At 41.4% G+C, this 17,342-nt stretch overlaps 2 protein-coding genes across 2 annotated transcripts in view; one reads left to right on the forward strand and one right to left on the reverse strand.

Moving 5' to 3' along the window:
* oprd1b (opioid receptor, delta 1b) overlaps positions 1-3,648 on the forward strand; it is a 4,598-nt gene extending 950 nt beyond the window's left edge. Inside the window, exons 2-3 of the mRNA XM_035644348.2 lie at positions 706-1,061; positions 1,267-3,648. Coding sequence (XP_035500241.1) covers positions 706-1,061; positions 1,267-1,796 — 886 coding nt within the window. The 3' untranslated portion in view covers positions 1,797-3,648. The remainder of the gene's footprint in view (positions 1-705; positions 1,062-1,266) is intronic.
* A 6,143-nt stretch (positions 3,649-9,791) lies between these two features.
* On the reverse strand, positions 9,792-16,781 carry rcc1 (regulator of chromosome condensation 1). The gene is made up of 10 exons (XM_035638420.1): positions 16,653-16,781; positions 14,767-14,855; positions 14,338-14,525; positions 14,030-14,209; positions 12,344-12,440; positions 12,120-12,242; positions 11,844-11,984; positions 11,562-11,681; positions 11,142-11,294; positions 9,792-10,534 (listed from the first exon to the last, which is right to left on the reverse strand). The coding sequence occupies exons 2-10, from the start codon at positions 14,843-14,845 to the stop codon at positions 10,359-10,361; spliced, it is 1,257 nt and encodes a 418-aa protein (XP_035494313.1). The 5' UTR covers positions 14,846-14,855; positions 16,653-16,781; the 3' UTR covers positions 9,792-10,358.
* Positions 16,782-17,342: the final 561 nt, after the last annotated feature.

Consider the following 17,342-nt stretch of genomic DNA (forward strand, 5'->3'; position numbering starts at 1 on the left):
AAACAAAGGGGGTATAAAAGCTCACTCGTTCCCTGGCAAAGCAATTACACCCTGAGTGAGATGTGTACACGGTGTGTAATAATCTCTTTATGTGGGGGGATTAGGAGAAAGACGTCCCTTTGTCTTTGCCTCATCCTCCAGCCTGTTGCTGCAATTTAATTAAACATGTCCAACCACTGTGGACTGATGTGGAGGAATCCATCTTCAAATGACCTGAACAACTGCTGTGCTGGCAATCTGTCAAGGCTGATCTCTACAGAGAGGGGGGTGGGGGATGGGGGGGGGGAACTGTTCCATGTGTCTGAAATCTAGGAGGAGTTTTGTGAGATTTTTCTGTTGGAATCGATTCACCAGGTGCATTTTAATTGAGGCCTACAGACACTTTGGCAGAGCAAAGGTTACGTGTCTAACCTCGCTCTTTCTAAAAGCTCTTTCTACTTCAAAATCTTTCAAGGGGAAATAGTGGATAATTGGTTTGAGAGGGGAAAAAACTGATAACATCAAATAATGAATTGGTTTCTAACCTTGAAAATCTTTAATGGAAATCGTGAGTCAACAGCACGAGACCTCTTCTTTGCCACACAGCAGCTGGCAGACCTTGAAATGAGTTCAGTCTCCTCCAACCGTCGACAGCTCCCGTTGACTGTCAGGCCAAATCAATTTGAGAAGCTCACGGCTTTTTTTCTTCTTCTTCCCTCCAACCAGGTACACCAAGATGAAGACTGCCACCAACATCTACATCTTCAACCTGGCTCTGGCCGACGCTCTCGCCACCAGCACCCTCCCCTTCCAGAGCGCCAAGTACCTGATGGGCACGTGGCCCTTTGGGGAGCTGTTGTGCAAAGTGGTCATCGCCATCGACTACTACAACATGTTCACCAGCATCTTCACGCTCACCATGATGAGCGTGGACCGCTACATCGCCGTTTGTCATCCGGTGAGAGCACTGGACTTCCGCACACCCGCCAAAGCCAAGCTCATCAACGTCTGCATCTGGATGCTCTCCTCTGCCGTCGGAGTCCCTGTGATGATAATTGCTGTTACCAAGGTGACGGATAAAGGTGGGGGATTTTTATTGTTGCCAATTAACAATACCGTATAAAAACTTCACTTTTCCACACAGGCTTTTAGTCCCCTTCAGGGGCAGGCGTTGATTTGAGGGGAGTAAATACGCTGTAAAAGAGATTAAATTTGAGCAGGGTGATTAACTCGAATTAGCCTCTCCACATGGCTCTCTATTAAACTTCTACCTGTCTAAATCCTCAGGAACCACCGCCTGCGCACTCAGATTTCCCAAACCCGAGTGGTACTGGGACACAGTGATGAAAATCTGCGTGTTCATTTTCGCCTTCGTCGTACCCGTCCTGGTTATCACCATCTGCTACGGCCTGATGATCCTGCGACTCAAGAGCGTCCGTCTGCTCTCCGGCTCCAAGGAGAAAGACAGGAACCTGCGGCGGATCACCCGCATGGTCCTGGTGGTTGTGGCGGCCTTCATCGTCTGCTGGACTCCCATCCACATCTTCATCATCGTCAAGACCATGGTGGACATTGACCACAGGGACCTCCTCGTGATGGCCAGCTGGCACCTGTGCATCGCACTGGGCTACACCAACAGCAGCCTCAACCCCGTGCTGTACGCCTTCCTGGATGAGAACTTCAAGAGGTGCTTCAGGGACTTCTGCCTGCCCCAGCGCTCGCGCCTGGAGCAGAGCAGCTTCTCCAGAGTGCGCAACAGCACACGAGAGCCCGCCTCTGTCTGTGCGCCCGCGCCGACGGAGAGACCGCCGGCCTGACTAGGCATGGGTCAGTGGGCGGGTGGGACAGTTCAGGATGACCTCCAGACTGAGGTCACACAGTTTTCTACCACAGGAGTGTGAGTCTGCGAAGTCCGAGAAGGCTTTTGGCCTTCCATCAAGACAAATTATTGATTGTGTTTTTGAATTGGTGCAATGAACATAATTCATTGTGTTTTTGAATTGGTGCAAACAACACACATTGACGAAACACAATCCTGAGTGGGCTGTCTTTCAGGATGATCACGATCATGCCCATATGTAGCTGAGTATAAGGAAATAGAGACAATTGTACATACAATCAAGGAGTGTGGAGGACAAAATGCACTCATGTGAACACACATACACACACACACACACACGCACACTTTACAATCAGACAGTTTTTGTTTTTTTCCCCATTCTGCTCTATTTCAGTCCAAATGAAGAGAGCCAGTGTTTGTCCGCTCCGGGCTACTGTAGAAATGCAGCAGTGCAACCCCTTAGAAGACTGTCCGATGCTACTGATGTAGATAAAAAAGGGCTCACTATGTAAATATTAGATTCGATTTCTGCCAATAGATCCCCCTAAATCCTCAACACTGGACCTTTAATGTGCCGACTCTTCACATCCATGTGAGGGTGAATCGGTCACCCGACCTCAGTCCGACAGATCATGTTTTTCACTTGATGGAGACCCGACTGACTAAGAAAAACTGCAGCAGGGAGTGGAAATGGCCGCAGCAGACTATCAACTGAAAAGATAGAACTGTGATTTTCTGTTCCCTAAAATTTGGGGACTAAGGAATGCCGTGAGTCTCTTTTTTTTTTTGCAGGACCAAAAAATCAGAGGCACTATAATGCTCCATAGAGTTGCAGGGGAACTATAACACAGTGTGGGTTTATCATTACAGACAGCTCTTTTCATATCACACACATTCCTTGTGAATAGAAAATATAGCAGCTGAAAATTGAATATGAGACTTTAACCTCAACGTGTTTAATTTCTCATCCTGTGCAGCAGCGTACGGAGCCAACACTATGAAATATGCAGCTCTGTCCTAATTCTTTCTGGCTGTTTAGCTTGGAGTATTGTCACTCGACGTCACCGGGGAGGTAATGAGAATACTATAACATCAATGTATGGCCAAGACTTGTGGTTTTTTTTGTTATTGTCTCCATCATGAGATGCACACGGCAATTAACAGCAATCGTTACAGATCTGTCTCTGTGGTCAAATTCTTTATTACCACAGAACTGTGTTTCTGCGCCATTTTTCCTCTTTAATAGAACCGACACATGAACAATTCTTGTAAAATACACCTTAAAAATAAATTTACAAATCTAATCAAAACAAAACCTTCATAATTAAGCAGTGATGAGTGGCACTTCCAGCCTATACTCACCATGAACGTTGGTGTTCAGCTGACTCACTGTGCCCACTCTCAGTAGTAAGGCTGCTCTAAAAATCGTATTTATTTATTGCAACCAAAACATGATGCAATAGTAAACTGAGGAGCTGAGGCCGGGAGAAACTGGCACTGTGGTTTCTGTCGTGAGGTGACTCACTGAACTGGCATGGAGGCAAGTCTGAATTGGACAAAATGCATTATTACAGAACGTATTTCAGCTAACTAGCAATTTTTCCTCTGACCATTGTTGGACACTTGCCGGAGGAGGTGTGGAGGTTTTTTTAGTGCACATTTTGAGAGGGCGGTCAAATCGATGCAGCAGTGGATTTTTATCTATTAAAGGCATCTACAGTATAACAAGGATATTGTTAAGTATTACAGCATATTAATTGGCAATGTGGTTTTCTTTTTGTTTTAATGTGCCGTCAAACTGTTGTACCATTAAGCTTCACCTGTATTTAATTTAGTAGAGTCAAATGTTATATATAAATAAATAAATAAATATATATATATATATATATATATATATATTTACATTAAGTGCTATATTAAGTGCTATACACATTAGCCAAAGCATCCTAAATCTCCATTCTGGAACGTCTTCTACTTTTTTTTTTACAGCCATCATTGTAAGAAGATTCATAAATGTTTACTGCAGTGTGGTCCACAAAACATCAGCTGAATGAAAATCTGTACCATAATGCCTTATTCAGCTTAGGGTTAGGGTTAGTTGTTTAGTTCTCTTTGCAAAAAGTGAATTGTTTTGTAGAGAAAAGTGCTTGATCTTTATAAAAATTTGTATATTTTTTTGTTGTTGCAGCAAATACAGTAGGTATAGAAAAGCATCTTATTGTATAGATGTAACAGCTGCTTTTGTCTTTAATACCACTGTCATATGGATAACCACGAAGTGTATCTTGTATGTGCTTTTTCTCTTTGAAAAACCTTCGTCGATAATTACACTTATACTCTGTAAATGCCAGTGAGGCCTCATGGGAGTTACATAAGTAATAAGTTGGTATGATGAGTTATGGATTACTGATCAGCTTAATGTTGACGGGGCCCAGTGGCCTTCGACCTGAAAGCCCCTGGTGGTCACAGGTCACATTGAGGCAAATAACATTCATCTAATATGAGTGTGTAAATATGACTGAACCAATGAAAGCACAACAATGTATAATAAGTCAGGGATGATATATGGGGTTAGCAGACAGCAGGACCAACTCGTTTTACAACATGTCAATGAAAGAATAGGGCTGATCATATTCTATATTTACTTATTTTTAACAAACCCTGTGATCTTCCTCAGCCCAGGCTGTAGGCTCACAACCCAACTCCTGCAGGAGATGTACATCTTGAAAATCGACACACATTGATATTAATTCATTATTCTACTCATCATATTCTTTATATTGTATCTGCAGCAGTGGATTTGGTGTTCTAATAAGTATTCATAACAAGAGGACAGTGTGTGCGGCATCGAATCAAAAAATAAACGACAATGCTCGCCCCGGTGCATCTTGATTGTGAAGGAACGTGTCACCCAGTACAACGTGTATCTCACTAATGTGCTTCTAATTTGTTTTTTTGGACAGTAATGGAGCTCTTGGCACAGAGGAATATGTAAAATCAGGCTTTGGCAACACATACCACAAGCTAGTTGGATGAGATTGTTTTTTTTGTCCAGCCACAAAATTTGTTGATGTACGTCTGCAGCCATGTCATTTAAATTACACAGGGCCAAAACCCCTGGCTGAACACAAAGCCCGCCTACCACTTTAATAATAATAATAATAATAATTTTTAAAAAACACAATCTTTTTAAAATAATGATTTTTCACTGAATGAGGATAGTGCCGACTAACTTGTGTGGGTTCACACTGGAGGGCATGTCAAGTACACACATTGTGATGCTATGACAGATACAGTTGACACTTAAATGAAACATTCTTGATGTACATGCCAGCGAGGCTCACAGAAGGTGTTCAGAGGGGATGAGGGAGACGTCTTGCTCCTCGCCAACGCTCTGCCGACTGATTTGCTCTGTCGTAGCAGCACGGCACCACAGTCCTGACATCATGTAACTCTTATAACACAACAGCAGACACATACAAAGTGTAAGTGAGGCTTTTCACGCAACACGGCATCTTGGCCAACGTTTGACTGGTACATTTTGCCAGTGCTGGGTTATAACCTGTCACCCAAAGCTAAAGGAGCGCATGAAAGGAATCATTTAATGATTATGTGGAAATTTGCATAAAGCATTTGGGAATTTGGCCTGCTTTTTTGGTGTGATAAACTATCAGTCATAAGACAGATCCTCAAACCTTCAAGTTCCTTGTGTTTTTTGTTTTTTACAAAGGCGAGAACTGAAGCAAGATTCTATTGATGTTTCACAAAGCGCCAAAAACTTGGGTATTCCCTGCTGAGGAGCTGTGATGGGAGTCAAACTGGGTGCCATCTGTCAGCGGAGAGTCGTAAGGCACGAGGAGGGGGGGCTGCTCCGGATCATGCTCCTGATCTTTTGCTCGAGGCTGGAGGTTTACAACATTTCATATGTCATGGAACTAAAATCAACTGAATGGTTTCCATCCACGGAAATGCCAGGAGGCTTTTAATTTTTGAAACAGCTACAGGAAGTGTTAAATAAGGCTTGCCCAAAGATTTTATACAAAAATGGATGTAGTCACTAGTTTTTGAAAGTGAAGCCAAGGCAGAAGTAGCCTAAAACTTGTATTCAATGCAGCCTGATGGTCATTTGGTAAAATATGGTCACATTTAGAGTAAAATAGATAATAAAGCATGATATGCATTGGGGGAATGGATACAGCGTGATTGACAGCTTGCACCGTCCAATTGGTGCATGGTTGCGGGTGTAGGTGGATGTGCAGTTGACATATAAAAATCCCATTAAACCCCTTCCCCTCCCACCAGCAATTTTCATACAGTCCTTAAGAGTCTAGGCGGTCGAGCCACGACTCTGCTGCCGTCCGTACAGGTGATTTATGGTATCATAGTTCACGTGGACTTCTGTATGTAATTAGCATTCAATCAATATGACACAGACGTCAAGTAAATAACAAGAAAAGTCCATTAAAGGGATGAGTCCCCCCCCCCCCCTCATAGTGGTCCATTAACAACGTGTCCTTCGGTCAACACAACACATGAAGAGATTGGCCCCTAATTCTCAGCAGTCCCTGCACAGCTGTTGGTCCTCCGCCGTGGGGCTCACAAAGGAGCCCTCGAGCCACTGGACAAGGAGTCCCATATATCAAGGCAATCTCCAGTAATCACATGTAAGGTCTGTGGGCCCTGAAGTGCCAGCAGCCTAACAGCGAGGGAGATATTCATTTGCTAATAATGCCCCATTTGGTTTCCTGTGCACAGAGTCGCAGAAAATCCACGTTTTCCTCAGAGTAAACAATTCTCCCGTTAGAGCTTTCAAGAGGTTGAGGCGGAACAACGCTTCCTCTACCATGGCAACATTTAGCATTTCATACACCACTTAATGCATCAGAAACAGTCAGGGGCATTCATTATTATTGTTGTTGTTGTTGTTGTTGTGTGGCACGACTGCTACAAAGCAGCACTTGGCTTTATGTCAAATGTATCCAGATTTTAAGACACAGGAAGGACGATGGTACTGGAAATACGAATGTGCTTGTTTGAGGATAAAGTTTAACAGTAAGAGTTTAACAGTATTTCTGTGTTAATGAATTAAACATTGCGTGAAAGAAAGAAGAGTGCTTACTTATATATATATATGTATATATATATATATACACACACACACACACACACACACACACACACACACACACACACACACATATATACTGTATATATACACATATATACATATATAAACATATATACATATACATATATATGTGTATATATATGTGTATATATATATATACATATATATATATATATGTACACACACATTGTCATTTAAGGGAAGCAATGATACACTGAAAAAATAAAAATGTTCATGAATTCTATTTTCTTTTACTTAAATTAGTAACACACAAATGAATACATATTTTTTAAAAAGTAATCAATTGTGTTAACTGTTTAACGTTAAGATGAACAAAAATAATTAATTTGTGTATTACCAAATTGAAGTAATTTTCTTGAGTTTCATTTTTTTCAGTGAATGGGTCTGAAGTATTTGAAGGGCTTTTCCAGGTATTGTGTTGATTTGTTTGCATCTCAATTTCTCTACATGTTTATCTTTCGGCATACAAAGATGGATCTAACCTTTGTATTTTATAAAAAAATATAATTTTCCCAGAATGAAAGGAGTTATTTGGACAATAGCTTGCTGCGGCGTCATGTTTAACAGGTTCCCGCTAAGATGGCACTCTTGATGAAAACAACCCTGAGTAAAACCTCTCCAAAGTTTTCGCACCATCATAAAACTTTGGATGTCTTGATGAAAACGTACTTCACAGACGGCCCCTTTAACACTAGTTGAAATGACGAGTTAATTAGAAAAAAGCAGCAAGGGCTCAAGGGCTGCCACGTCCCAATCAAGGCCGAGCAAAATGATGCAAAATGTGTTCCAAAGTGAGGTTATAATTTAAGTAGCATGATGCTACTGTTCGTGAATGCACCACGCAGCCCGACGCGAGCCTGTTACAGGTGTGCAGAGTGCGGCACACGCCAAAGACCACGAGAAGCTTGGAGCACAGCTTGGAGTGGAGCAGCCAATAGCTGTGATTACTTTGGCTCTCTCCCATTATTATGAGTGAATGTGCGCCGGAGCAGGTGCCCGAGACTCCTCTGTCTTCTCTGTGATTAGTTTTACAAGAGGAAGATTAGAACCCTCATGCATCATGAAAAATCCTCTTATAGCTTCGGTGAGTGAAAAGAATTAATCGCAGGATGTCTCTGCGGAATGAATGTCTCTTTCTCCTGGGAATGGATGAAGTTTCGGAGCATAATGCTTCCTCTTCTTTGACATCTGGAAGGCTGTTACCAGACGCCTTTAACAGCCTCCATGCTCACAGCTTAAATATTTTCCAATTACCTACATTACGTTAGGCCAGGTGATGTTTTCAAAAGGATACAGCTTCATTTGTTGGAAGTGTAGAACCAAAGAGTAGCAATGAAACAGCACGCACGCACACACGCACTGACAAAATGTAAACTATGATCACTCACTCGTTCGAATAATGGCCTGGTAAATGTTTCTACAGGACTTAAGGATTTTCAGAGTGAAGTTGACTGTATATAAAATGTCATCACTTTATCCTACTTGTTAACTTTTGCCATAATAAGCGTATGAATTCTCAACTTTTGACTAAAAATAAAAAGACAGATTGACCTTTGATCACCAAAATCAAATCAGTTCATCCAAGTGGACATTTAAGACAAATTTAATGAAATTCCCTCAAGGTACTGGAGATATTGCATTGATGAGAAGAGTATGTACAGGACAAGTGTCCTGTAATAAAATAGTGATTAAAAAAAAACTTATTCTAGCTGTGGTAAAGCTACATTTCTTTTAATAGCCAGAATAATATCATATTCAAGTTTATGCCCACGTCGTAGAACAGAAGCCTTTAAAACAGTTCAACTCCATCATCAGTCTTCTTTTTTTTTAACTAAATATTTATAGCCACTTTACAGCCATAACCGACGAGCCATTTAAAAAGTTGCCTCTAAATGTATTCCTGACAAGTTCTTCTCTGACGCAGAACAAACAGTGCAGCAAAAGAAACAAAGGTTCACCCTGATTAATTAACTGCTTATTAAAAAATCCTTTAGCATTTCAAAGCTTTTTGCCATGAGGGCTTTCAACAGGATTCAGCCCTTATATTCGTCATGATCATCGTGCCTCTTTGGTCAGATAAAAGCAAGACGAGACAAGCGAGGACCCTTCGCATTTCAGCCCGGATAAAACACAAAGCCATGTTGCTTTGATGTATGTACTTGTGCCCTCATTTGCATCCTTAAGTGTTTCTGATTTACATTCACGACTTCATGTGCAAGGACCTGGCATCTGCTTCCATAACAGGCGTAAAGAAACGTGTGGTGAAGCTGTGCCAATGATGCCCTTTACTACTATCAAATATAACTGCAACAAAATTGAATTTGTTCTATTGCAAAGATGAAGGGCACTGATAACAAGACTGGACTGAAATGCAATAATGCCCCATTGTGCTCCTGCAGCAATGGTTTCAACAATAAGGGATGTTTTTTTCTTCTTCCATAAGGTACTGAAGTTATGAACCACAAAATGTGGGTGTATTAAAAATTACTACGGACAAAATGTTTCATTTTCAGATTGACCGAAATGTCAAACCATATCAAAAATAATTAGCTTTTTTGTGTGTTGGATCATAGTGATATCTTTTGGGGACATTTTCCGGAGTTTGCCGTTCACATACGACAAACACAGAAGGAGATTGTCCGAGTCCGAAGGAAAATTCCCAGAATATTCTGTGTTATCCTGAGTTTTTTCCAGGGTGCTGGCTGTTTGCACAACCAAAAACAAAGAGGGCCGTGCTTTCGTTTTTCCCTGGTAGCTATCGGTAGAGGAAAAGGTGCCAACTTGAAAAAGCGGAAGAGGGAAAAGTTAGAAAAAATCATCCCGTTTACACTTTAAAATGTTATCTTTATTTCCAGACACATGACATGTTTCCAAATAGCCAAAACCATTTTTTTGTTCGGTCTGTGGGTAACATGAACAGTAGTCTCACATATTAAACCCGTTGAGTATAAATGTCCTGTCTGAACCAAGGTCAACTGAACTATTGCTTTAAAGAAAAGAAGAAAAGAAAACAAGCCAACCCATTAAAAAGACTATTTTGTGGGGACATCATTAAAAGGCTTGCACTCCGATTTCCTTTATGTACATGCAGTCACATTCACATCAAATAAACCACCTTACAGTCATACTGATGACTTTTATGAATTCAAAGGGAACATCAAAAACTAGATTTAAAAAAATAGTCTCTCATTTGTCATGATCTACCAAATATCCACAAGAAATGTTCCCCACGCTACAGAGAGCAGAGATCTCATAAAAGAGGCGGAACCTCTCCCCTCGGCTCAGCACAGGAAGTCGCATTTCAGATTAATGCTCTCCCTACATTTAGGTAAGGCCTCACCTTGAAACTGATCTAAAGATCCCCACACAACTCTCTGCCAGGGAAGGACATCAGCTCTCCTGCTTGTCCTTGACCAAAAGGACTGTGTGCTGCCCTCCACTGGAGGCCACCAGTACTGCACGGTTCTCCAGTTGTTTGCCCGTCATCTTTACGGGGCTCCACTCGTCGTCCTCCTCTCCTGTGCCGAGCTGCAGGTTGGTGCCCATGCCCCAGGCGTACACAGATCCTAGAGGAATATTTTGCAAATATTACACAAATACAGTTGAAAACTCGAAGAGGCATTAAAGAGTGCATACCTCCGCCAAGGCCCAACAGCTCTCTTAAACTCAATCAAGCCGCAGCAGATTGCACACACTCATAAATATCATTCCCCTAAATATGACAGATTTTTTATTTATTGGCCCATGTCCCAAGTTTCGTGGAAATCTGTTTACTGTCCCACTGACAAAACCAACCAACCAAGAAACGTAAGAGGGGTTCAAACACAGCTAAAAAATAACACTTTCTGAAAGTGCAGAAACTTGGTTTAGTTAACAGCCGACTAATCAATGATAGTCCGACGACAGCTCTGGTCCACTCGTAAATTCTAAGAAATCTCAAAATACAAAAAAATTGGTGAATGCGGGAAGTTCTCCCAAATCACTCGTACGCCAGAATTAAGAATAAAATCTGTTTGTACGAACATTTGCATGAGGCCCAATGTTGGTTTTCCTGAAAAATAACTTTTAATTTGAGTGATTAATGATTCATGATCGATTGTAAAAAAGCAAAGTCCTCACACAGACTCAGAAGTTAGTCTCTCAATCCTCTTCTGTATTTGCATCGTTTCTCACCTTCTCTGGTGACGGCGTAGCTGACAGATGCTCCACATGTCACACCACAGGCCGGCGCCATCCCCATCACAGGCGTGGGCTCGCTCTTCTCTGCAGCCTCTTGGCCCAGACCAAGACGACCGTACTCTGCCCTGCCTAGGCTGTATACCTGACCTGAAAGATGAAGGGGGGGGGGGGGGGGAGACTTATATTAACAAAACTAATTTTTACTCATGTTTTACTTTATTTTAAAACACTTAAACATGACTTTTTATTTGTCCTTGTAATGCCTGATATCTTGTTTTCTATATTGCCTCTTTTACCACCATTATCTGTGCACCTAAAACTAATTAGAGAAGTATACTTATCAGACTTATTGATCTTGACTAGACAGATTTTAACAGTGACTGGATCAGATATGGTCAATTAGTTGCAGTTTACCTTCAGCATCGAGGCAGACGGTGTGATGTTGTCCTCCGGAGAAGTCAACCCAGGAGACGGTAGAGTTCTTGAAGCATGTCAATTTTACTGGGACAAAACACAACTTGGTGCTTTTAGTGCCTGGTCAGAGAAATGAAGAAAAAAGGGGTGTTAAGGACAATGCTTGATAACATCATAACTTCCTATGCAATTACCTTAGCTGGAGTGTGAGGAACTGACTTCTACGTAAACCACAAGGTCATATTTTAGTTCTCTCACATAATCAGAGGACTACATACTGACCCAGCTGGTGGTAGTTGGAGAGGCCAAATCCATACACGTGTCCTTCTTTAGAAACAGCAAAAGTGAAGTATGCCCCGCAGAAGGCATCGATGAAGTGAACTTTCCCCTTGATTTTTACCACCTGTGGAACCAGCAGCCGTTCTGAAATCACAGGACGCACAGTCCGCGAGAAAAATTATGAAAACATCTACGGTCGATATAATCACAAACCATTGAGTAATGTCATTGTGCTATATTTTTATTTCATTACAACATTAAGAGGCTTGTGTTACCTACCGAGGCCTTTCCTGCCCCCTCTGTTTGAAAAATGCTCCGGCACTCTTCCCAGCTGCCCCTGCTCCGCTGTGCCTGATGTGTAAAGGTTTCCCCCGAGTGTCAGCAGCACCAGGTGATCATTACCTATAGAGACATTCGAAGAAATGGAACAGAAAACACTGTTAGAAGTAAATATGCTGTGAACAAGTGAAAACAAGGCACTGAAGTGGACGACCGTCTCTCACCTGATGCAATTTTCACAACAGGTTCCGACATGGAGATTTTGACTGGAACAGTAGATGTTTTCATCGGCTCGAGAAGACCTATAACACCATTGTTATCCTGAGGGAAAAAAGAGAATAACAGAGATATGAACTATTTCCCATTTAGACATATATTTGCATCCCAACTGTTATACTACTCCATTCAAAAATACCTTTGGTGGGGCATTAGTAGTGGTGAAAGTTAACATTCATGAAAATCTGACCAAGCAAAGTGTATTCTGTGTTCACAGAATCCAATGCACAGATGCACAGCCAAAAAATCTAACTGCTTAAAAGACAATACCAACCTAACTGGTGTTCATAAAATTATCTTGGACAATTACTTGATTTGGGTTTGGGACAGTTTAATTAATGTTTCAATCATCCATAATGTGTGACTTTGTGGATGATGTTCATGTTTTTGGCATGCTGCACTTTTCTATTTCTATTTGATGATGTACTTGATTTGTATTACATGCAACACCAGATTTCCCAATTGTCTTCTCATGTACATAAATTAATTTGATGAGAAGTTTAATAACCATAGAGAAAAAACTATAAAAATATAAAATCAGATATGAAATAAAAGTAAAAACATTGTCTCAGGAATTCTTTAAAGCCGAAGTTACAGACTGTTTCACACAGTTAATCCAAGCACCGTCATAAAATCAAGTGGGGCTGTCGAAGGTAGGCAGAGGTAATAGAAATGTAATTGCCAGTGTGCCATTGAGTATTAATAATAACAAACTGATGAGTAATCTTGTAGCAGGAGTAATAAGTGTTGAGAAATGAAAACAGTGATGTCAGAACTCATTAAACTATGGTGGTATTTCTTCACTTTGCTCTTTGAGTTGAAATTTTGGACACATTAATTTTATGCTAGTCATGAAAAAAAAGTTCTACTGTAGTGAAAAGGTGGAGAATATTATATGTATGTATATATCATTTATTTTAGAAAAACAATGGATGGGATTAGAAAGAAAGAAAGAAAGTTTCATCGTTATTGCAAACAGTGATCATAATTCAAGAGTGTCCTTTTGAAATATATGATGTTTTTTTCTGAAGAGGATAAATATAGACCCATGTTTGCAATATCGTTGACGTTGTACTGAGAAGAGATGAAAAAACTCTAGAAGGTATTATTTTCCTCTGTGTTAAAGAGCCTGAGTGTTTGAATAAAAAAAGGCAGTGGGATATTCTGTTTCATTTTCTTGAGATCCAGTCAAGAGTAATTCTGAACAGCTTTCTAATTAATTTTTATGAAGGGGGTCCAGCAAATGAGGCTGCAGACACCACTGAGATGGGGAAAATAATAATCAAAAAAATAATCAAAAGGATTAATACAGAGGAAGATAATAGGGAAAAGGATTTTATGGCACCAATAAAATTGCTTAGATACTATTGAGTAATGAAAAATGCCTTGTTATTCAGTACCAAACTTAGATACAATAAGCATGTAGTATGCTTGTACCAATATCTAATCATAGGTCTTGGAGACATACAGGACAAATACTAGGTTACTGCCGGAAATGGAGCTTGAGCTTGTGTCTGTGTGCATGTTAAAAAGATGTCACAAAAACCACTAGTTGTAGGAAAAATCTATCTCACACACAAACATTCACACTTCAAAGCACTGGCCCAGGAGGCTCAAAACAGCAGGTAACGCACCCTGAAGGAGCCCCAGATGTAAACAGTCCCATCCTCTGTGAGTGCAGCTGTGTGGCTGTCTCCTGCCGACACCTGGACCACCTTCTCCTCCAGCGCCACCTTGCCTGGAACCATCTCAGACCCCTCCTCTGTTGTGTCCCGACCAAGTGCCCCTTCGTCATTACAGCCAAACGTATACACCTGGGGCGGGGTAAAAAAACAAATCTGTTTATCTGGGAAACTAAAAGGCAGGTAGTTATGATGCAAGCAGGAAATCCGCCATGCAGTTTATAAAAGAAAAGAAATAAGTGTGTTCAGTGTTCACTGACATTGCCTGTGTCGCTGAGACACACTGTGTGCATGCCTCCAGCAATCACTTGCACAGTTTTTTCAGGCAGGGGCACGAGGGCCGGCTTCTTCCTCTCGATGACATCCTCGCCTAAACCCAACTGTCCAACATCACCCTGGCCCAGGACGAGAACCTGACCCGCCTCCTTACCATGACTCCTGTGGGAAACTGGTACACGGACATATGCACAAACATAAATTATTCCATAATCAGCCTATTTAATATACTACCATGACTTATTATTCTTACAAACTTGACTCCTTAAAACATTCTGATATCCACAGACATTCCTTCCATGTCGTTTTCACTGCAGTCAGTATGTCTGTCTGTGTGTCTGCAGGATTAGTCAAGAACTACTGAACTGATTTCAAGGAAAATCAGGATTTCTTGAAAAAGGCCATTAACATACCTTTTAATTTCTTTGAATCTTTCTCATCCTCCACAGTAGCCTCGGACTTCCTCTTGGCAGCGGTCTTTTTAGCAGGCATGACGGCAACCCTTTGGGAAAAACATAAGAGGAAAACTTAAGAGATGGGTTCAAGTCCCTGCACTCTACATCTGGTGGTGATAAAAGACTAAAAAAAAAACAACATAATAGAATCATACCCTCAGTTTAATCAAACAAAGTATTGGAAGCTTCTTCCAACGTCTGTGGATGAAGACACATGATATATAGATATAATGTGAAATACAGCTTACTTCCTTCAAGCTGATAGGTTCACATTTGGGAGAGAAAAAAACATTGAGATATTTTCAACACAATATATCTTTCCAGCTAATCAAACACTGGTGATCTGAAATGGTATGTGCTCAATTACTGCAGGAACACTTGAGAATGTATCTGCTCTTCAACATTTAAGTGAGCGTCTCAGTCATTAATCAAACAAAAACGCCTTACGCCTTGACTCTTATCTTCTACAACACAAGGATTATTGGACTTTGTCTTTTTAAAATCAGCCAGACAAAATGAGCAGTCACTGGACTAGTCTGTTTTCTCTCCCTACTACGGTGATAAATCACCACAAATTGTAAACAGACTATCTAATAGAGCTCGACCAATATATCCGTTGGCCGATAATATCGGCCGATATTAGCCTTTCTCAGACATATCGGTATCGGCCGATCTTTTAAGATCCCGACCGATATTATCGGCCAACTGAATTAGAGCCTTTAAATGAGCATTTTATGTTTACATTTTATGTAAAATAAATGTTTGTTATAAGTTCTATGTATTTGGTTATATTTGTATTCTCAATTTAAAGTTATTAATGATACAGTTTATGGTTAAACTAAAATATCAAGCCTCAATTACATGTCTTTCGTCATAAAGGTTTGATAATTACATCTTAGATTTTATATATATATATATATATATATATATATGCCAATGTGTTGGTATTGGGAATCTTGTACTCCCAAATATCAATATCGGCCCCCAAAAATCCATATCGGTCGGGCTCTACTATCATAATAACTGTGATGACATCCAAATATCCTGTGCTGTAACCAAACAAGTCTTTCATAATTCTTAAAAAGTTGACAAAGGAAAACAAAAACTAGAAGAATGCACAAAAACGCGGTATGAAAGAACCAATGCACTCAAGCCACTGTGATAAACGCCCAAGCCAACAGCTGGATGACCAGAGGCTGTTCAACAGCTGGATGACCAGAGGCTGTTCAACAGCTGGATGACCAGAGGCTGCTCAACAGCTGGATGACGCTCGGTTCCGGGGCACAGCCCGCTGTGCTGGTACGACAATGGACACTTGTGCTACAACTCACACCGTGTGGCTGTCACACAGACCCGCCACCCCTCCACGATCCGTGTCCACAGAGGGGCCGGTCGGTGCGTTCACATTCAACTCAAAGAGCACAGTTTAAAATAGGCGGCGTGGTCCATCGCTGGCAGTGCCCCATGTGTCCTTGCTAACGTGTCGGGGTTTTTTTCACTAGCCGTTAGCTGCGGGCGGCGGCTCTTTCAGTGTCATTGTGGATCACACATAAGGCGCTGACACCGCCTCGGACTGACCCGGAGAGAGTGTAACACACAAACCTCACGTCTGTTACCATGGACTCCAGGTTAGCGGGCTCGCGACAGAGTGAAACGAGTCCACATAGCGCGAGCTAGCTGAATGCTAGCTAGCTAACGGTGTTAGCATGACGTTTGGGAATGAATGAGCCACGGCGACACACTCTGTTGAGTGGACCGTGTGGATTAGGTGTGTGTGTGTGTGTGTGTAGTGCTGCATGGTAATTCACAGGACGGACCGCTTACAAGCCGATAGCGTTACCAACCTGTGATATGTAGAAGTCTGTAGTTTACCGGGAAGTTAATGTTCGCAGCTCGTTCCCGGGTCGGCGTGAGACACGCTACACGTGCGGGGCGGCTCGTTCCGTGGAACCTTAAAGAGACAGTGGCACTCGAACCTGGGACAAGTACTGAGAGTATTTACTGAAGTAGAAGTACTGTTACCCAGGGGTCGAACAAGTCCTGAGAGTATTTACTGAAGTAGAAGTGCTGTTACCCAGCGGTCGAACAAGTCCTGAGAGTATTAGTAGAAGTACTAATAACCACTGTGAAAGAAGTACTGCGAGTTTTACAGAAGTAAAAGTACTGTTACCAGTGGTGGAACAAGTACTGAGAAATTGTTTACTGAAGTAAAAGTACTGTTACCCAGGGGTGTAAAAAGTACTGAGAGTATTTACTGAAGTAAAGGTACTAATAGCCACTGTGCAAGAAGTACTGAGAGTGTTTACAGAAGTACAAGTACTAATAACCAGTGCGCAAGAAAAACTGAGATTTACTGAAGTAAAAGTATTGTAACCCAGGGGTGGAACAAGTACTGAGAGTATTTACTGAAGTAAAAGTACTAATAGCCACTGTACAATAAGTACTGGTAGTGTTTACTGAAGAAAAAGCACTAATGCACAGTGTGCAAGAAAAACTGAGATTTACTGAATTAAAAGTACTAATGACCACTTTGC

The sequence above is a fragment of the Scophthalmus maximus genome, chromosome 1 (genome assembly GCF_022379125.1).
Source record: "Scophthalmus maximus strain ysfricsl-2021 chromosome 1, ASM2237912v1, whole genome shotgun sequence".
Lineage (NCBI taxonomy): Eukaryota > Metazoa > Chordata > Actinopteri > Pleuronectiformes > Scophthalmidae > Scophthalmus > Scophthalmus maximus.

Coding starts and splice junctions, on each gene's coding strand:
- rcc1 (XM_035638420.1), bottom strand. CDS start 14,845: ATGCCTGCTAAAAAGACCGCTGCCAAGAGGAAGTCCGAGGCTACTGTG. Junction 12,243..12,343: donor TGTTGTGAAAATTGCATCAG/GTGAGAGACGGT, acceptor ATGTCTCTATAG/GTAATGATCACCTGGTGCTG. Junction 11,682..11,843: donor CTCCAACTACCACCAGCTGG/GTCAGTATGTAG, acceptor TTCTCTGACCAG/GCACTAAAAGCACCAAGTTG.